We start from the raw sequence: 22,091 nt of genomic DNA, 5'->3' as shown, positions 1-22,091 counted from the left end.
GATGGGTTTTTGTATTTCCCATTTCTCCGTCTTTTAATGTTTGAAATATGGAATAATCCCATTAAATATGCACTTTGCTTCAACCAGTCACCTGCTTCGTAAAATTATTTATGCAACTGCAGTTTTTGATCATAAAGAAGACTTTTACAGTCATTCTGGCACTTGCAAGTGAACTGAAAAAAAAAGTCAACTTTACGGAGGACTGTCAAAAATAACCCTAAATGCCACTTTCTAAGGTTAACATACAAGCAATACTACAAATTATTTACCTGGGTGAATATGTATTTCACTTTTGACATTTCGAAAAGCCGTATTTTTATCGCTTTCTTGCCAAAAAATAAATATTCACCCACCTATCTGATAATTTCGCAGGAGTAATTCGGAAAATGCCCAATGTTTCTTGTAAATTAAGCTATAAAGCTATTTAATCTTCTAAATTATATATGAAATACATACTAAATTATACATGAATTTAAGTTAAAACGTTTGAATAAAATTTGTAAAATTTGGTATAACGGGGTCAATTTAGCACTTATTACAGCTATAAATATAGAAAAATCATTTTAAAATCTCAGATAAATAAGTCTAAGTATCATGCAAATGAACATAAAATACTCCGCTATTCTTAAAATTTTAGTAATTCACTCAAAGATTGTATTTTAAGCCGATATTTTTCCATACTAAAATAATTGAAATATCAGACGCCGTGCAATTCGAAAACGAAATTCGCCGACAATTATTTGGAATTCCCCATACAAACATAAAGTTTTTGACAGCCGGTTCTTCATTTAAAAAATGGCAGAAAATATCACTCACTATTTGGTGATCGTGTTCACTCGATTTCTCCTCCCAGGCTACGTGCTTTGACCCCTGTGCACCTCAGACATCGTTTGCACACCCCTAGATTCTGAACGCTAGTTAAAACTTATCAAAAATTTGTCAAAACAGATTTTTAAAAACAAATCGGCTTACCGAAGTATTCGGAGACTTATTGCTGGTACAATCACATTTTTAGTAGAACAATATTGTCTCCCTTGGGCTTTTAACTTTTTATTTTCACTTAACTTATTAAAACCACTTCTTTTCCGCTTTGTTGTAAAAGGCGTATCCGGATCACAAGTCTCGCGTCCAGCCATTTTGTATGAAATGCTTAGCGCTGCGATTAATCACGTAGGCCCTTATATGCGTTAATGGGTATTGTACTTAGGCTCCATCCCATATACATGACTTCAGATTGATATAAAATATTTTTTTCTGGTACATAAATTCTAATTTGTGTTATTGGCGTAGGCATATAGAACATTTCCTCATACTCAACGTCATTTTTTATTTTTTGGTATTTAAGCCCTATTTTATTACAGGTCTTCATTTTACAGACCTCTTACAAAACTTCTGTATGAACCTTGGATAAGTAATTATTTTGGGCATTGATATTGAGGGTTCCAAGGAGGAAAACTAGTTAAATTATTTATCACCTGCGTTTGACCTAAATAAACGTTGTGCGTCATTTTGACAAATTTTATTCGAAACCGCGGAAGCCCAACCCACTTTTAAATACTCGAGATTTTTCTCGAACGCTTGTGTTTACTTTTGAATACTTATATTTTTATACAATTATTTTTAAGTAAACACTAAAATAATAAAATTGTGTAACACTAATAACAAAGTTATATTTTTTAAATAATTCATGATAACTTATATATTTCTTTAATTCAAAAACACACATGAAGTATAAAACTTTCATTAAAATGATTGATTGAATCAATGGTCAATTGAACGTAGTTATGCAGAAAGCAGCCAGCCATAGAAAAGTGAAATTGAGAAAATATCACCTTTATGAAACGAGTGAATAATCAAATCCATACAACAGTTGAAATGTTTTCGACTTTGACAAATTTTATTTATTTATTTATTTTATTTATTTATTTAAGCGCATTTTAGGCTTTTACATGTTTTTACGTACATACGAGTATATAAAAAAAATACATGTATTTTACACAGAAGTAGAAAAAATATATATAAATGATTTTTAGAAGAAAAGGAAAAATATCAAAAATATAATCTTTACATATTAGTATAAAAGTGGAAAGTACACAAATGCATTTTTAAATATGAAGATAGAAATGCATTTTACACAAAAAAGGAGCAAAAAATACAAATTAATTAAGAAGAGAAAGAAGAAAAAAAAATCATTACATATTAGTAGAAAATATATGGGGATACACAATAATACATACATATATTGCAGTGGAGAACAGGAGTACATTTTTTCGTAAAGGTTATATTAAAATAACCTTAAAATTAGAAGAAGTTAGAAAAAGACTAATTTAGAATACAGATATAAGTCAATAAACGGTAAACAATTGAAATCATCATAGTATTATTTAGGTATTACAGTTTGAAGATAGTAAATTGATACACTGCCTTTTAAAATTCAAAAGTGTTATATTAAATATATCTACGTCATTTGCGTATTCATTTGCAAATGTATGAATTCTCCTTATTGTCGATAAAAAAATGATAAAAAATAAACACATTCGTTTTTTTTAATATTACAAACAAGAATCTAAATGTATTTGACCAGTTTTAATGATTTTTCTCGAAAAATCACTGTTCTCGAACAGTCAAATTTTTTTAGTGCTGTGGGCGTTTTTTTTAAATTGAGAAATGCCGTTTTTGTGATCAAATCTATTATTAAAAGGTGATTATTGCTGTTTTTTATATGAAAGCGGTCTGGCTGTTTTTAGAAGAACATAGAATTGACCTTACTGCACCCGATAACAATATCTTTTTTTTTTTTTTCTAAATTGTGGACTGGCTGCTTGCTGCATAACTACGTTCAATTATTGGTGGGACTTCAGATTAAATAACCAAATAAAAACACAAGAAACTTTAAATTAAATTAAAAGTTGTGAGTCGATTCGTCTTGGATACTTTATACATATAGGCAAGTTTGTATATTTTTTAATTTATTTATACACAACATTTCCGCTATTTACATTTAAAACATATTATTGAAAGAGTATTTATAAAATAATAATACAATATGAGATAATAATACATACATTTACACAAAAACCTCCATTGTTCAGACTTAGTGGTTTTAGACATAATGATCGACAATAAAATAAAACAACCAACTACATTACACAAATCATAATTATTTTAAACCGATCCATTAAAGTTAATTTCGTCTTTTTGCCAATAATATATTGGAAACTTTGTTTTTGAAGTTGGGAAGTGATAAATTGAATATATCAGAATATACATACAAGGACGGGTCTAGTGGCATTAATTGTGGAAACATTTATAACATTGAAATTTATTACGTATCATAATCAAAATGTTATGTTCTGTTATGGTAAATCAGTAGTTATATGTTATTTTTTTAATATATTGTTCTTCTACTCGATATTTAGCATCTTTTAAAAATGAACTTGTTGTTAGTCTTCAATAAAAAGAGTTTCACCGAGGCCATACAATTTCCAGATTTTCATTTTTGGGCATTAGCAATAAAAAATGACACTTGCTCTATGTGAACTGAAGACAGGGCGCGTGAAATTGCAGTGCCCACCAATCGGGGAAGTTTTAGCAATAATTACAAGAAATTATATTATCCTTTAGAAATTATATTAACTTTAGATTGTAAAGAAATATTAAATTTTCGCTAAATTAGTTTAAAAAAAAATAAATTATATTGATATGCGAAACTGAAGAAAGACTCAAGTCTTTATGAACAGTTTCGGGAAAGGGGTGGATGCTATTGTATCCTTTTAGTCAACTTATATTTATTTTAACAATATTTTGAGTTTGTCCAAATTTTTGTAGACAAGGACTGGATTCAACTCCCTGGCGAGCTGTTTATATTAACATATTACAACAGAGATGAAGAACATTTAAGAGAAGGTAATATATAAGTCCAGGCATCTACAGGGCTTATGACCTGTCAATGGCTGGTTTAAGTGGCCACTTTACATGAATAAAGGTTTCAGCTCTTTAACTTCACAAACATCAACAGATGAAAGAATTGAAGGAATATAGATGTTCAAATATAGGCAGAATGGTGAATGTTACACAGTGTGTAAAGTGGCCACTTAAACCAGCCATTGACAGGTCATAAGCCCTGTAGATGCCTGGACTTCTATATTGCCTTCTCTTAAATGTTCTTCATCTCTGTTGTAATATGTTAAATTATATTTATATATCTTATTATTATTTTGTACGATTTACTTACTTGTTGTTGGACCTACTTTGGAGACCCTGTTCTAAGCCATGCAGGTCTAGTGGGAGGTGGCGTTGAGTGGAGTCGTGGTGGTGGGGTGGGGGCAGATCGGGGAAATGGGAAAACAGAGTTAGGGACGAACAAAGGAGGGGTACGGAAATAACGTACTTGTCGCAACGGATCCAACCTGAAACACTTCGCGGCAGAGGCGGAATGGAAACTTTATAATGGAGAAATGAAAATCACACCTGTAAAACACGTGCATCGCGTTATTTAACAGACTAAAATAATGGAGGCACGAATTGTAACACTCTAATTAATTTTTCAATTAAATACTGTATTTTTCTTCTCACCCTTATCGCTCCGAAACACGCATAGAACACTTAAAACATTTTAGCAATAAGTCTGCCAACGTATTTATTATTTGTACTTGAATACTTAAAATAAATTAATATGACCAGTCTTACGTATAATATAACTAAAATACAGGGTGTTCTTTAAACCCTGTCACATCCGAAACCACGATGATCAGTAATAAGCAAATGAATGCGTATGTAACAAATGCATTACTTAAAAATTGAATTATTTTTCCAACTGTCAGATTGTCGTAGAAACAAAATGATCATTTCGTTAGTGTTGCCAGGGTAGTATTTTTTTTTACCCTACTTTGCTCACCTAATGAGAGAACTAATGAAAATTGTATCTCGGATTAAACAACTCTATCGTGGACATTTGACCGACATTTATTTTAAAACTTCAAATATTATTTAACATGATAGAAAAATATCCGTTTAAAAATATGTAAAATAAAATTTGTTTTATATTTTAAGTTGAAAGTTCATTAATTCAATTACTCTTATTAAATGACCTTTACTTATCTACTCTGTTGTGTCAATCAATATTTCCGCGTGTACAATAAAATTTTAGAGAAATTATCAGATTGCATTTTTTTACCTTACATTTGTTATATTAATTTATTCATTCAAAATTACACTAGTTTAAATATTAATTAAGGCTTTTTAGGCTATGCCCGTGTCAAGCCACAATAAATAACAATAAAAATACATAGTAAAATTAATTAGATCAAATTATAATGACATGGAATAACAATCTAGAAAAAAAGGTAAATGTAATAAATAATAAAATTCCAAAGAATACAATGCAAAAAAGATAATTAGAAATAATTTTTAAAATATAAATTATACAAATTAAGAATCACACATAATCAAATCTACAGAATAATGGTATTATTAAAATTAACAAAATAATAGTTAAATATAGTAGTGTTAAAAAAAAACAAAATAAGAGTATCATTGAAATCAACAGAAAAATAATATATATATAAAAACATAATTGAAATGATAATTGAGATATGTTTTCTAGAAACTCACTCAATACTATAGTAAGAAATAGGAGCAATAAATCATATGCCAAATAATAGTACGTACTAAATTAAATTAATACAAAAATACATAATGAAAAAACATAAAAATATCAAGATATATAAAAAGCAAATAAAAGTAAAAGTATGGAAGGAAAGCAGATTTGTAAATTTTTGCTAAATGCTAATCTCTAACTTTAAAAAAATTGACAACCTCATCCCTATCGATGTGCAGCAACCAATTGCAAACAGTTGTCTTAAATACATTGGCACTTGTGGAGTTTTTCATGGCTGCCGGAAGTTGATTAAAAATTTCGGAGCCAGGAAGGTAAAGTTTCTTTGAGCTAGCTTCAAGTGAGTGGTTGGGCCAAGGTAATTAATCCTTCCCGCAGATCGCGTCTGTATATTTTGTTATAATTATATTTTTTCCCATCGTGCAACATTACGCGGCGGCATAACGAATGCGCGCGGCGAAAGTGAGGCATAGTGGGGGAATTATTGGACACAGTCCGATGTATTCAAATATGATTCTACGCTCCTTCTGGACTAGTGTTAATTCTATGAATATAGTATTACCTATATACAATTTTAAAAATACTAAGCATACTGCATATATTATAATAATATGGGGAATTTCTATGTTAAAACAGTAATTTGAATAATTTATTATCGGCTCAGAAGCAGAATAAAGGAAAACATAATTTGTTCAAGTTCGATGTCACTCTGAAATTGCTTGATAATAAAAAATAAACAAACATTATTTTAGCGTAGCTATGTAGGTTGACGGCCCATTTTTTAAGCGATCTGATAAAAGTACAATACTCAAAAAACTTAATCGTTTACTGAATTTAATAATTAAGTGAAGCATTTTTCCGGCACGATACGCTTCCATATTGTCTACATTACCGCCATCTATCGGTCAAATGGCGCGCTAGTCGTCAGCTGGGGAGATAAGCAGCGAATGGCGCCGTCTCCTTCTAACGCCGCCCACAAACTACGGCACAGAGAGAGATGGACATTGTTGACCTGCGCTACTTTCTATATTTGAAGGAGGTCATGCCCTCCTCTCGTAAACTAAAGGTAGATAAAGTACTACATAATATAATATTCTTAATGAACGTTTAATTGTATTCAAGATTATAAAAAAACGTTATCAAGTTCTAAATAAAAAAATACATTAACATATCAACAGAGATGGATAACATTTTAGAGAAGGAAATATGGAAATCCAGGCATTTGCAGGTCGTATGACCTGTTATTGGCTGGCTTAGATGGCCACTTTACGCACTGTGTTATATTCACCATTCTTCGTGTGTTTGAACATGCATATTTTTCTAATTCTTCCGTCTGTTCATTTTTATGAAGTTAAAAATCTGAAACCTTTAACGCTCATACCAGCTAAATGACAAGTAATATACCCTGTAAATGCCTAGACTTCCATAATTTATCCCCAAAAATGTCCTCCGTCTCAATTGCAATATGTTATCTTAATAACTCCATTAAGGGCAAAATCCAGTTCATATCTACTAACATTTGGACAAACTCAAAATATTGTTAGGAAAATATATATTTCATAAGGTACTTCGAATACACAAAAATAACTATATTTTTCTTTGCTTTACCAGCATGTTTTTTTAAATATGCATTAATAAAAATTTGCATTTGTATTATTTCCATTTTGGGGGCCATTTTCAACGAGTTGTAAATAACTCACTATTAGAAAATGGTAATTAAGTTGTGGTAGAGTAGGATTCGAACCTCGGACCTCTGATCCGTGAGTTCGCGAAACTAGCCATAGGACCACAACCCGGTTCTATTTTACATATTTGTACATCAACTTATAGCATTTTTGCTACATGTAAAATTAGTAATTTATATTTTGTTGTTTTATTTTCACATTCCATTCTTAAAGAAATTCTTTACCTCTGTTGAAATGTCTGTAAATTTCAATAAAACTTCCATGACATTATTTGTAACGTGGGGCTCACGCCCCACAGGGGGGCAATTTGATTGTTTGGGCAAATTTTTTTTTTGTCCTAGCTTTAATTTTATTCAGTTGTTTTTTATTTTATAAGTGCCTGTATTTATTGTAAGAAATTGTATCTACCAATGTTAAAATGGACTGCATAAGTCCATCAAATAAATAAATAAATAGAAAATGTACTTGCTAAGTATTTAAGTTTATTTTTCATATTTATTTTTAATTTAAATTTATTTATTTTATTTACGTTTATGTACATTACAAAAACGAAAAAATGATTGCTAAAATTTAAATATACGAAGATGGTAAAATAAAAATACCCAGCAACTATAGAAAAAGGATGCTCTCCTCTCTGAACTTTTTTTCACTAATATGAAAGATGTCGATATCCGAAGAGATACGGTTGAGTAAAGACATTGCTCTTCCTACTGGCATTACCATCAGCAGGTTGGTTCTGCAAGCAGGAAGATAAAACAGCTTAAACTGCCTATGTCTAAGGTGGTCATTAGTAACATAAAAAAAAAAATACTCTCCATTACACCTATGTTGATCGTAATACCACGGATTAATCGAAAAAAATACATAAGCAAGTATGCATTTCTTCTTTTCTCGAAACTATTGTAGCCAAGCATTCTCAGTATAAAGTCAGATGGGTACAACCACGGATAGTATCCACACTCCCTTAAGTAAAGATACCTCAGAAAAATTTTCTGAACCATCTCCAGCATAAGAGAGTACTTCAATTCGTGGGGCGCCCAGATCAGAGATCCACACTCAAGTCTGCTTCGCACCAATGAGTTATAAAGAAGCCTAAGAACACGAGTATAGAGAATAAGTTAATCGTATGGCGATTGTTAGTCGCTACTCGAACTGAAAAATGAGAAAGAAAACTATTGTTACCATTTCCATCTTCATATAAAGCTGAATGTGAATGTGTCAAACTATTTGCTGCGAAAAGAAAAAGAAATCAGCTGGATATGCACAACGGGAGACTTGAGACTGAAGCGAACTAAATTAAAATTTCTTTGCAGCAAGCAACAAGCGCATGAATCTCACTAAATTGAAAAATATATAATTATTAATAATCAAAATAATATAACAAAATATAACTTCATGAAACAAAAATGATCAAGATACGCTGCAATCGGTCTACCAATGCAGTGCCCTATGCACCATTAGATGCGGAAAGCGAATGATGATAAAAATAATATAAAAAAATCTTTCATTAAGATTATTTCATATTTAAATTTCAGTTCTCCATCATGTTTTGAAAATTAACTTACTGTGTTTCCTAGACAATTTCCTAATAATTTCTTCCTAAAACCTATCATTTAAGTTTCTTCATTTTTTTAAATATTTAAAATTATATATACGTTACATAGAAGGCCAGAAAATTTTGTAAAGGCTCAGAATGGGCACGACACAAAAAAGGTTGGGAAACACCAGTTATAAGTTCATATGGACTAGAAATGGAAATATATATACTTGTGAGAAAAGACAATGACTCCCCTGTTTTGAAAATCCGAGATGCTGATGATATTCCGCTACAATAATAAAAAGGAACCATTTACTAATTACCAGATACTTCTCATACTTCGCCTCAACTTTAAGTCGGATTGCAAAAAACAGTTTTTTTTGTGAATTTTGTATTTTACCGAATTATATTCTTAAAGATAATTGACAAAACGAAATCATTCCCTTCTATCTACCGAGGTATATTATGCATACAGAGACTTTCAAACATACCTCACATGATGGTATCACATTCTTTCTTAACACAGAAATTATCAATAATATTAATATGACACAATAACATTTTACTACTCAAAAGCCGTTTATTTAAGTTTTACTAAAATGAAAAAAAATATATGCAACCCTCCACTATATATCGTCCCCCGCCTCTTGATAGTAAAGTCTTCATAAACAAATTACAAGAATTTATTAGAGATACTGTTTTTTTTGGGAAATATTGCTTTTTTATTTGTTCTTTTTGGTTTATTTTTCTTTTCTTATATTAAAATATTTATACTGTGTATTTTTATTGTGTGTGTGCTGTAATGTAAAACTGTTAAATCATGTACCCACGCACAGGCTATGCCTATGTAAGATTTTTTTATTTATTATTTTACTGTTTTATGTTATGTTTGTATGCCATGTAATGCAAGCAAAAAATTACAATATTTTAAAAAAGAGAGTTAAATCAAAGATTTGGAGATTCTTTTTTATCTTCTGATAAGATAACCACAAAAACAAAATGATTAGGTATGATTAGCTAAACATACTTTGAAAAAATGAAATAAATAGGTACCTAGTACCTTAGAGTAATAACCTTAAAGTCGAAAATACGGAGAAAAACCATTCTACGATTATTGACCACGATGATGGCTACAGATTACAGCAATACAACAGGCTGTAGGTATTCAGGTAGAGAATTGTGAGCGCTAACTGAAATCGTCCATTACACGTTTGTTGTTAAACTAAAAACCAAACCAAATATTTGGAACGCTTTGTTCTATATAATAGAGCTTACGGGCTTCTCTAGAGAATTATTACTCTGAGTACCTAACCAAATTATTTATTTATTATCGTCATATATTATAATATGTATTCATAATTATCGGTTATTATGTCTTAATAAAAAATATTAAGCAGTGATGTATGTATTTGGTATGTAAACCTACATATTTCAAATTCACTTGTAAATAAAATTTAAAAAAATATTTTATTTAAAATCACTTACAGTTATATCAATTTTAATGGTTTCAGAATGTTTAAAAAATACATATAATTGTTAATATAAATCAGAGTAGGGGTGACATTAAACATCTGATCTTTTATTATTGCTCAAAATTCTTCATTAATTCCTTGATACTTCTGTACTACTAAGCTCCATACATGTGGTCAAGGTCTACGATCAAGGCGTACGGTAGGAATGGGGAAGTGTGTTGTGACGCTGTCCGGGTTCAAACAGTAACTTTTTGGCCATGCAATAGTGTTTCATGGATTTTGTGCGGATTCTCCGTTCCCCAAATGTGGCAATTTTGCTTGTTAACGGCGCCAGAGTGTAAAATGGGCCTCGTCGGCCGTATTCCAAAGACGTAGACAGTCTATCGGCATTATTCTTTGAGTCAATTGAAGTTTATACGGAAACAAATGCAAACCATCCTTCGAAATGTGCCGCAAAATGATTCCACTGATGCCAAAATGCTGAGCGCGGTGACGATACGACACATGTGGGTTCTCGGCAACACTCTCTAAGACAGCTTCAACCAGTTTATTGGAACGTCTTGAGCATTGATGAACAGCATGTGGATGATCTCCCACTGTCCCGTGCTGAAGAAAATTCGATACCAAATGACAAATAGTGTTGTCAGACAGTGCTTGTTGGTCACAATATTTTTGACAACATGCACGTTGAGTTAACACAACTGAACGACTATTTCGAAAGTACAGAATCCATATTTCGGCGTGTCGTTTCGGTTTGAGGCAATTCATGGTTTAAATTGTACTAAATTGATGTTTCAAAAAAATGACAAAGTTATTCAATGTTTACATATTGACATAAAAGATGGCACACCTTGTAGGTGTTTATTATAGTCACGTATTTAAAAAATAAAAATTAGGTAATACAAATAATTATAACAAAAATAAAGCGTATTAACCAGTACAACTAATTCAGATAATTGCTTTTAAAAGAAATTTTGAAAGTACCTTTGATATACTATTATTTGAGGAATAAAATTCAGTACAGTAGATACAAGAACATTTTTTTTTTAATACATAAATGTTGTAGTTAACTATACCATATTACCATTTCCTTGGCTATAATTTTAAATCAGCAATATCGGAGCTGTAAATTTGTGTAAATTATTTATTGTTAAAATTGATGTAAAATTGGTTTCAGATTTCAATAAAAAAAATATGTAAAACACTATTTAGTTTAAATAGAACAGATAATCTCTATTAGATAACCGGCAATATTAGTTTGAATTTCTAAATAAAGTGATACATTTATAATATAATAGTTTTTCTAACATCAAAAATGAGAAAAGAATTATTATTGAAGTTATAAGTGAGGTTAGTTGGGTGAGTTACTGTAAATAGAATTCCACAAATAGCCGGAGTCTAGGTTGTTGATGGTTGTGGAAGAAAATAGAAACGACATAAATAAAAATAATATTCATTAAATTAATAAATATATACAAGATAAGATAATTATGATATTTAAAAATCACTCAAAACTTCTTAGATCTCCATAATAGGTTTCCTAATGTTTTTATTTCAAATTTATTAACAATGCCAGTTTACAGTCGAAGATTTAGACGACTTAAACGGATGTAAAAAAATCAAAGAACGTTAGCAAAATAATTGAAAGAGCGAAATTAAACCCGACAAATACTATTGTCACGAGAAACGTATGTGGGTACATTCAGATAAAAGGTTTATGGTTACATCTGACAAATTTCAAACACAAAACTTCTCTCGGGATTTGGCAAGCAAAAGAGATTCAACTTCAGTTTAAAATAACATAACGTAAATTGTATTATCCTAATAAAGTTAATAATAATAATACAGAAATGTCAAGGACAAAAAGAAAATCGTTTAGGTTATTTACTCACCAATAAGCATGCAAACCAAATTAAGTGATGAAGGTCTCAAATTTTTGGTCACTTATAAAACACAACGTATGAACCGACACTTTAACAAATATACCACAGTAAATCACTTAATTAATAAAATATAGATAATTATAACAAAAATATTGAAAATTTAGACTGCCTAAAAGTCACTTCGAGCGGTGTTGCTAGTAACAAGGGAATCTAAGTAGTTTGGAAGTATTAATTTTTCTCGTGATAAAAAGTACCTACTTCTATAGTTACTTTTGATTTTTATCTATTACTATCAAACAACCCGGCCAAAGTGTACGTAATTTGTAAGCTGCTGACTGTTATAAATACTTCTTAAATCAGAATTTAATAAAAGATAATATTTTACATAGTGTTCTTTGAAGTTGCGGCTTGGAATTTTATTTTGGATGTATGGAAAGTTTTGGAAAAATCATAAATAAAACTTCCCAACTCTTAATTCCATGAAATTATTTCAATTGGTATAAACGGAATAAGTCCAACGATAAGATAAAAAAAAAACACTTTAGTTGCAGCTTAGAAAAGAAACAAAATACAATATGAACAATAACAAAACATCAAGAGCAAAAATCTATCTTGACTTTTTATTCACAAATATTCTTATTTTTTGTTTACGTGAATTAACCTCTTTTAAAGTTTCTAGTCTACGGTTCTTACATATTTTTATATTTACTCATTAAATGTTAGTTTTTTTTGGATAAAACTAATGTTTTTATATTTTTTACCTCGCGCATTTTTATCTCTCAGAACATCTGTTAGTTTGTTCCTTCCTACTTCTACTTTAATCAATCTTATTTCAACACATGGCAATTCCTGTAGTGCACAACGTTCAAATTTTGAATATTGTGAACGGTTGGCTGGTTGACTATCGTGAAATCGGTTATTGTCAATCATTATTGTTTCTTGTATTATTGCATCCGCCTATCAAATTTTGAAATAGTTAAATATGGATCCTTGGAACTTTATAGCGCCTTCATCTGGAGATATTTTAGACGCTATACACGACAAGGAGTTCTCTGACGCTTACTTCGATATGGACCACGAAAACGCCAATGGACGCGGTATTCCTAAACAGGTTACTTTTGTTCAACTATGAAAATAAAGTATTCTTAATCTTGCTGCTGACGTTAACGTCATAGATACTTATATTGGTGTTTTTATAAATACATATTACTTTGCCGTGATGGCAAAATGGTATTCGATCAATTAGCTTGTGTGTTTTAAAGTGATCTTGTTTTCGCCTTTATACATAATAATTACGCCAAACAATAGTCATAATATTTAAAGAAATTATCTAAAGTAAATAACTATAAACAAAGTTTTTTTTCTTAGCCAGTTTGAATCCAGAAACTTTACAGTTATGAAAATGAATTTTAAATGACGTCTAACGGATGATGTCAAAAATTGAAAGCTCCTACTTCCTAAATTTACTCTGTAAGTAATTACTTTGCTTGAGGAATGTTCCATTCATCTTCCCCTGTATAATATTGGTACGCTTAATGATTTTGAATGATTTATTGAAAAAAAGAACACGACTTATGTTACCACCTAAAATACATATAACCACTTACCAACTTTTCTGTCTACCGGTTTCGACATACCTGTCTCAATATGTTTCTTTTTTGGGTAATACCGTGTGTGTTGTTGGATTTGTTTCGGCTACCATTGCAGGAGCCATCTTCAGAGAAACTGAGTAACTCACTAACTCAGTTTCCCTGAAGATAGCTACTTCCCTGAAGATGATACCATTGATTTACTTGATGATTGATGGCTACTCCCCTGAAGATGATACTATTTCCCTGAAGATGATTCCATTGCAGGAGCCATCTTCAGGAAAACTGAGTAACTCATTAACTCAGTTTCCCTGAAGATGGCTCCTGCAATGGTAGCCGAAACATCAGAACAAATCCATCACACACGGTATCACCCAAAAAAGAAACACATTGATAACAGTGACCGTGAAAACTTTCGCACCTATTCATACCTGTCTGTTCATCAGGAGTCAGGACACTAATTATAGATGCCACAATTAAGGTCATTTTTGAAATGAAGGGATGCCTGCTCAGGGTGCTTAAATTGCCTGTCTTAGGTAACAAGCAACAAAAGAAAAGCAAATATTTTAATTATAATTTTATTTAAGAAATTAGTATCGTGTGTGTAATAATGTGATTACTTCATTAAATTGAGGCTTTTTTTGGATGAATATATTTTTTCAAAGAATCTTTTTTTTCTAAGTTAGGAATTATTATTTCTATTTTTTCTTTTAAACATTAAATGTTTAATAGAAAAAATATAGAGATTTTGAAATTTTTTCGTGTCATCAATGCTGAATTTCGTGCTTACTCGTCCACAGTTTCAACACGACAACAAAATAAAATTATAACAAAGAGTATTCACTATTACTATCAGACAATAGATGTACCAGTTTACGCACATGTGGTACGACATCACTTTCATTGCTTGGGATATCCAAAGCCCGTGTAATATTTCCATCCAAATTTTCAGGTTTACTGGATTTGAACAAAAATTCTTCCTGTGTTATAAATTAAATTCATACTCTGCAGAGTCGTGCAACTCCACCCTTTTTCCTCGCGTACCTCTGCGCCTAGTAAGTAAAAGAGCGGTGTAGAGAATTTTAAAAATTAATAGATAATTATTATATTACTATTATGCATTGTCAAAGTAATGTTTAATTTTTTTTTCTATTGTGTAAAAAGAGGTCCCGTTGTATGATGGAAAAAAGTAAGAATATATTATTTTCCCTCATCTGCACATGAGTGTAGGTACACATTTGTATACAAACTTTAGTGTGTAGTAATAGTTTATTACGAAAACAATGGATCTCTTCATCTACATCTGTTGATCTGTTCTGTCTTCCAGCGACCTCAAATACCAGCTGTCTTGCAAATCTCGGACCTTTAATTTCACAATAGTATCTTGGACTAAAACACACATAATACTTATACCTTTTTTTAAGCACCACAATAGGCCAGAAGGTCGAATTAACATGTTGAATTAAAGTATATAACACCTAGGTTTGAGAAAATTTTTGTATGAAATTGAACCCGTAACCCTCGTGTATTAGGCAAGTGTTTTAGCCACTTCATGGGGCTTGCCCGACTCCCATCGCTACCCCGCCATGCATTTTTTTTTTAAACTGTAAAAATATGTAGATAAAACATTGAAAAGTTGACATTCTGGTGCTGCCTTACTATAAGAGTTTTTGTTTGAAATTGTTTTTATGATTTCTGTTCATTTTGAGATGTAAATTAATTTCAAATCCGATTACATTGATGAAGCTATTCATGTAATGTCTCACGCATTAAAGCACATCTCTTCATGGACAAAAATTAATGAACTTCTCATAAATCCAACAAAAACCCAAATTGTATTAGTTGGTTGTTATAAAATGTATTCTAAAGCGGGCTTTCCCACACTCACTCTTTTCAAAATAAATGGCACAGAAATTCCGTCCATGGCTTCAGTCAAAAACTTAGGTATTATACACAAGCATTTAGGGTTGCATGATCAGGTTAATGATGTAAGTGGTAAACTTTATAGCAGTGTGCACTCGCTTAAAAGTTTCCAGATTTTCTTGCCTATCAATATGACTACTACCATCACGCCATTTCCCCGTAGGGGTAGGCAGAGAGAATAGACCGCTACACACGTCTATCTTGACATACATTCCTAGCTTCTTCAACATTCGTATATCTTGTCATACACGCCCTTCGGTTCTGTCTGCTTTTGACATGACCAGGCTTAAGATTTTGGTTTATCTGATCGTGTCACGTCTTCCTTGGTCGTCCTCGTCTCACGTTACCGTTCATTTTCGCCAAATAGACTTATCTTGTAACTATCAATATGAAGCCAACATTAATTCAGAGCTTACTTCTTCCATTCCTCGGTTTAGCAGATATCTAATTATTTTGACTCCTATTTCTCAGCTTGGTTATAGAATAGTCTACCCTCCAGTGTCAAAAAACCGCCTTCATTCATTGTTCACATTTAAATCACAATAGGGTCTTTTCAGGTTTTCTTATTATTTTTACTTTTAAATAAGCAAAAAATTATGATGGTACCATTATAAACATTTTTTTGGGCAATGTCGGATAAACTTTCTACTAATGTTTAAAATAAGCATATTTTGAATCACCTGAAAATGAAGCGTTTCGCGCCCTGTGGGACAAACGGTACATATGACGTTTTGGCACCAAGCTTGTACCCGATGTTTATTAGAAGCGCAGTTGGTGGTCATAATGTGTGACATCAAAATGACATGATGCCAACTGTGAGCTGTTTTGTAAGTGCTCATTTTTAAACCAGATTGTTATTTATATAATTATTGAAAACTATATTATAAATGAAAACTTGTTTTGAATACATTGATAGTTATATCATATAATCGTAAAAATCCCCTCTAAATATATAGGTACATTATATTTTCAACGTTATTTTTAGCTTGTGAAAATAACATTAAAACATTACTATCTGAATATTAGACTTTTCCTTTTCTCTCCTTTCCCTCCACTTTGAACCCCTCGTCTCTATAATTAGATTTTTTATTTAAAAGAATCGCTATTTCTTTTTAAATTAAATAAAAATAAGCATATTTATCTAGTTTTATAAATAAAAAAAAAATGCAAATGATTCTATTACACAGTATGTTCACATTTACCATATATTTTCTCACATGAAATGGTTCAGGTAGGTAGGAATAAATTGCTTTAAGGGAATATACCCTCATATGTATAAACATTGTATATTCCTAATATTTTATGCTTGCAAACTCCATATTGAATGTTTTTTTAACAATTTATCACTTTATTTTCAGGCGCAGAATGAAAACAAAGAGAATTTCGTACGACCTATCAAAATAAAAAAGGAATTGATTTCTCCGAAGGTACAGGATGTGGAACATGTTAAGGATTCCAATGAGATTCCTTCCACACCGGAGAAATGTCAGGTCAATATAAAAGAAGAAATTTTGACCCCAAATGAGCCGGAAATAAAAGAGAAAGTTCTCAGGAGAAGATCCATGTCGGTAAGTGCTATAATGCAGAATTCTAGAGTTGGTAAACATATCTCTGAAGTGAACAAAGGGATAAGAAACATGAATCTCAATACATCCATTCGAGAAGGAGTGCAATCGACTACTAATATTTATCGACTACTAATATTTATGACACATCCACTTCCAAATCGCTTAAGTCATTTTCAACATGCTCCTCACAATCTAATTTACATGTCACCTCCAAATTTGTTTCTATGGCTGAAGCAATTTATCATCTACAAAGAGATACTCCGAAAAGATTCCATTCTTATCCTAAGAAACAAGACTATCGAACATTAGAAACTGCGATTAACCGTAAGAAAGAAAAAAATCAATTGTTAAAGTTGACAGTTCCGCAGTCTCCCGCTCTATTGTCTAAAACTAGAACACGTCCAGTAACGGCATTATCGCAAAAAGATATCGAAGACCTTGAAGTAGAAGAAATAAAGAAATTTCATATCAGAGCAAATCCTATTTCAAGAGGAGTTTTGGAAGGAATTCCTAATCCGCCCACCACAAGACGACCACTTACTCAACCTGAGCCTTTTAATTTGACGCAAATAAGAAAGAAACCAGTTCCGATAGAGAAGAAAATTGTGTTTACCGCAAGGCCTGTGCCAAAACATATCCTGGAAAAACCAATTGAGTTACCGAAAAGAACTATTCTGGTAACTGTACCAAAAACACCGACATTCATGTCTCATCGTTCCCGTTCATTAGAGTCTGTCCCAAAAGCATCTGAACCCACAGTTGTGTTGAAACAAAAGCGAATGAAGTTTCCCAATCAATTGATTGATAAGTTGGAAGACCATGCTAGTGTAGGACATTCTGGTGTTCCATGGTACCAGAAAACAACTTCCCACCCGTGCAAACCGAAGCCATTCTCATTTGAGCAAAGGGATAAAGAGAGGAAAACTAAAAAACTTGAAAAAATTCAAAAGTTTTTGGATGAGGAGAAAAAGATGAGAGAGTTTCACGCCAATCCTTTACCCTCCGTTATTAAAAAAAGCCATATCTCTTCGCCGAAAACAAAAGTATACGATAAAAAGTGCGATTCTAAGAAAGAAAACAAGGAAAATGTTTCCGAGGATCATCCTGTATTCAAAGCTCGACCTCCCCTAGTTTTGTTTAAGGAACCATTTGTCCCGACTCGTAAAGAGAGGCCCGTTTTAGAACCGTGTCAAGTGCAACTGACTACAGAGATACGAGCTCGCGAGAGAGATTTGTTCAACCAGAAAATCAAAGAAAAGGAAGAACAACACGAAATGTTAAAGAGATTGGCTGAAGAAGAACAAATACGGCGAGAGGAAGAAGAAAAGGCCGCATTAAGAGCTCAACTGGTTCACAAAGCAGCTCCTGTGAAGCATTATGCTCCTGTTATTATTCATCCTTCCGAAGTACCCCTGACCACACCTGAGTCCCCTAAGTTTGCATCGCACAAATTGTGAACATATTTATTTGACTACCTAACATTATATTCTACTTGCTATCTATAATAGATTCGTTATTTTCTATAACGGTAGATTTTCTGTATGTATTCATTTATTGAGTAAACAATAACACTGAAACCATATTATGAAACTACGTAAATGACAGCATTTTTGGTTTTTCAATATATGTTTGTGCACAATTTGCTTTATTTTTATAATTTTAATTTTTGTGTTAATTTCCCTGATAAAAAATGCTTGACTAACCATTACATATTATTTCTAAGTTGTAAATATTATTAAAATATTCTTAAATTATTAGTCATTGAGCATTGTATTGTCTAGTTGGAGTTTTAAAAAAATAATTCAAGTATGTATGGACTATCCAAATGTGTATATTAATAAATCATTCAGCAAAAAAAAAAAGTTATGTATACTATACAAACATGAATTTTTTTGAAAAAGACATATTAGCGTTCTAATCTACCCAAATATTTCAATTTTGTGGCCATTTTCAACGAGTTGTAAATAACGCACTATTAGAAAATGGAAATCAAGCTGGGGTAGAGTGGGGTTTGAACCTCGGGCCTCCGGCCCGTGAGTTTGCAACACTAGCCATGGGACCACAACCCTTTTTGGCTTATCATATTCTTGAGCAGTCATTTGATTTTACTATTGAAATAAATAGTAGAACAACAATTTTCTGCTCATCCATGAAACTTTAAATATTGATGTCACATAAAACCAGTGTTTTTTTAAACCTTGTGTAAGATAGTAGAACCAATTTATGGGTACGCAAAGATTATGTTTATCTTATCAATTTGTAGAAGTTTCATATTTGAAATCGGTTTGATTATAGTATGAATAACTTATGGTTTTAAACTATGTCATTTTATTTCAACTACAATACTGCTGTCATATAAAGGTGTAACTTATTAATACCAAAACAATTTTTAAAAGGACAAATCATGTTCTTTATAGGAAGGCAGCATTTTGGAATGTCACGACCTTTCTTTATGACAGTTGTGCCAAAAATTTATTTTGATATATCAATATTGTAATTATTAAAATTGGATTACGGGTGTGCGCTTTCTTTCAAACTTTTTCCTAATATGATTTAAATTGAATAACATTTTAAGTACTTACATTAAACTATTGAGAAGTTCTTTTTCAACATGCTGGATAGAAATTTATTGATTCCACTTTTATTATTGTTATGTATTATTTTAGTTTATAAGTCATAATATATGAATCTATTTTTCTAAAATTTAAGGTTTTTTAAGCATTTTCAAATTTTAAAAATACAACTCAAATGGATATTTATACACATAATATGTATCCATCAGAGTTAACATTTATACTATCCCCTTAGAGTTATATTACAAGTTATGTAAGTAAATTTAACCACAACAATAATTATTCACAAATGAACGCGGAAACTTGTATATTTAGATTAAAATAAAGTGTACATTATGAAAAAACAATGATGAATTCATATACTCACCTATCCATTTAATTATAATATCAACGCTAGAAAGGAAAAAGTTACCGAGCGACATGTAGCAACTCAACAGAAGAGCTAATTAAAGTTTTTTTTTAATGAATAAAAAAATCTCATACATACATATTATTTTGATGTGAAATTTAAAATACGAGATTCTTAATTATTTTTTTTAAAAAGCTTTCATTGGCCCTTCTGTAAAGTTGCTACGTGCATGATGGAACTGAACATCTCATTTCCATAATTTTATTTTTTATAAATTAATTTGCACAAGCAGTACAAAAACTTGAAAAATATATTTTTTCTCTAAGACAGCCGGACAGCTCTAAAAGCCCTGAGCTCAGTTGAGATCAATTCTAAATTAACCTAGAATACCTACACACACAACCCCTACCGTGGGTTGCCCAAATGTGTTCCTCGTAATGCACCTAGGTCATGGGCCCTGAAGTCCTCTACAATGCCCTGGAAAAAAATATCTGGTCAGCACCATGCGAAGGAGCTAAAAAAAAGGTAATCGCAAAAGTTTGCTTTCGACCTAATGAAACGTACCCAATCAAGTGAGTATTATCACAGGGGCACTGCAGATTGAATAAACACCTTATTAGAACGAACCTTTTTGAAATATCTAGATGTAGGTTCCGCAGTGCAAATGATGAAACACCTATACACATTCTACGTGAATGTGATGCTTTATAATACAAAAGAAGTCGCTTTCTCGGCGGACCATTGATTAAACCTAAGTATGTGAGAGCATTAACCCCCCTGTCTAATTGCCAGTTACTTTAAAGGCTGGGTCTCGGAAGAGGTATAGAAATAATAGAACGCTCATCCTTCCCACTCAGCAACCAGGCTCTTTAAAAGACCCAGGCTTGCGAGGGCGAGAACTAACTTGCAGTGACCTGTCACAATAGACTTCGGTCGCAGTGAAACAAAATAAAAAACTGCTGTAATGTAGGAAAGTTTTCTGTACATTAAGTAGTTTTCACTTAAATTAAAGTGTGTGCAAGTCACTTCCAAATATGTAGATAATGTGTATTAATTTATTTCTTAAAAAATCAATAATACACACCAGTACCACACATCACTTACACATACCAAAAATAAATAATTATATGAACACAAAAATCTTTCTTTGTTAAAACATTTTTTTCATTTTAGCGTTACCCTTCAAGGACGAGGATTTATTTTCTTTTATGAATGAATTTATTCCTTTGTGGGACACCACATACTAAAGTACATGTTGTCGAACTTAATAGAAGAGCTAATTCAAGTTTTTTTTTATTAATAAAAAGATCTCATATGTGTGTGTATGGTAAACCCTGTCACATCCGAAACCACAATGATCGGTATGAGTAAGATGACATTATGGCTTATTAAAAAAAATAATTTTGAAGGATTTCAAACTTTTGACAAAAATGGTTGGTTTCTTTTGCAGAGCGCACAGATAGCTGCCTCCTCCACACTACTGTTTTCTGCCCTTCAGAAGTAAGCAACCATTCGGTTTTACAATCTTTTTTTAGTTTTAAAATGCTTCTAAATATTATTTTTTTACATATGCAATATGTCTTAGTGCTTCATACCGATCATTGTGGTTTTGGATGTGACAGGGTTTACCACACATGCTGTATACATATTATGTTGGCTCAATTCCCACACTATTTAAATAAAATAATTTGAGATTATTTATTAATAAAATTTAAAAAAACTTTAATTGGCTTTTCCGTAAAATTATTACATGTAACTTGGTAACTTTTTCCTTTCCAGTGTCGATATCTTTTGGGGCTAAAATATAATCAACGCAACCATATTTACTTGAAAACAGAAGAGTTTCGCGACAGTGCCCACTGTCAGTCACCATGTGGTCATGCTCGTAATACCTT

At 31.5% G+C, this 22,091-nt stretch overlaps 2 protein-coding genes across 3 annotated transcripts in view; one reads left to right on the top strand and one right to left on the bottom strand.

Annotated features, from left to right (window-relative positions):
• The window catches only part of rdx (BTB/POZ and MATH domain-containing protein rdx), a 277,849-nt gene extending 265,443 nt beyond the window's left edge, over positions 1-12,406 (bottom strand). Inside the window, exon 1 of one of the 2 annotated variants that reach the window (XM_088227369.1) lies at positions 12,204-12,406. The gene's annotated coding sequence lies outside the window, so the exon portion shown is untranslated. The remainder of the gene's footprint in view (positions 1-12,203) is intronic. The other variant, XM_088227368.1, reaches the window with a different exon arrangement.
• A 653-nt stretch (positions 12,407-13,059) lies between these two features.
• Positions 13,060-21,700, top strand: LOC148281042 (uncharacterized). Its single transcript, XM_088227352.1, has 3 exons — positions 13,060-13,305; positions 17,065-17,274; positions 21,647-21,700. Exons 1-3 carry the CDS (start codon positions 13,177-13,179, stop codon positions 21,698-21,700), a joined length of 393 nt encoding a protein of 130 aa, XP_088083478.1. The 5' UTR covers positions 13,060-13,176.
• The last annotated feature ends 391 nt before the right edge of the window (positions 21,701-22,091 follow it).

Source organism: Micrasema longulum, unplaced genomic scaffold, assembly GCF_059751315.1.
Source record: "Micrasema longulum isolate JH-2025_06_02 unplaced genomic scaffold, ASM5975131v1 h1tg000501l, whole genome shotgun sequence".
Classification (NCBI taxonomy): domain Eukaryota; kingdom Metazoa; phylum Arthropoda; class Insecta; order Trichoptera; family Brachycentridae; genus Micrasema; species Micrasema longulum.
The sequence above is the reverse complement of the archived record's forward strand: the minus strand, read 5'-3'. Positions and strand labels throughout refer to the sequence as shown.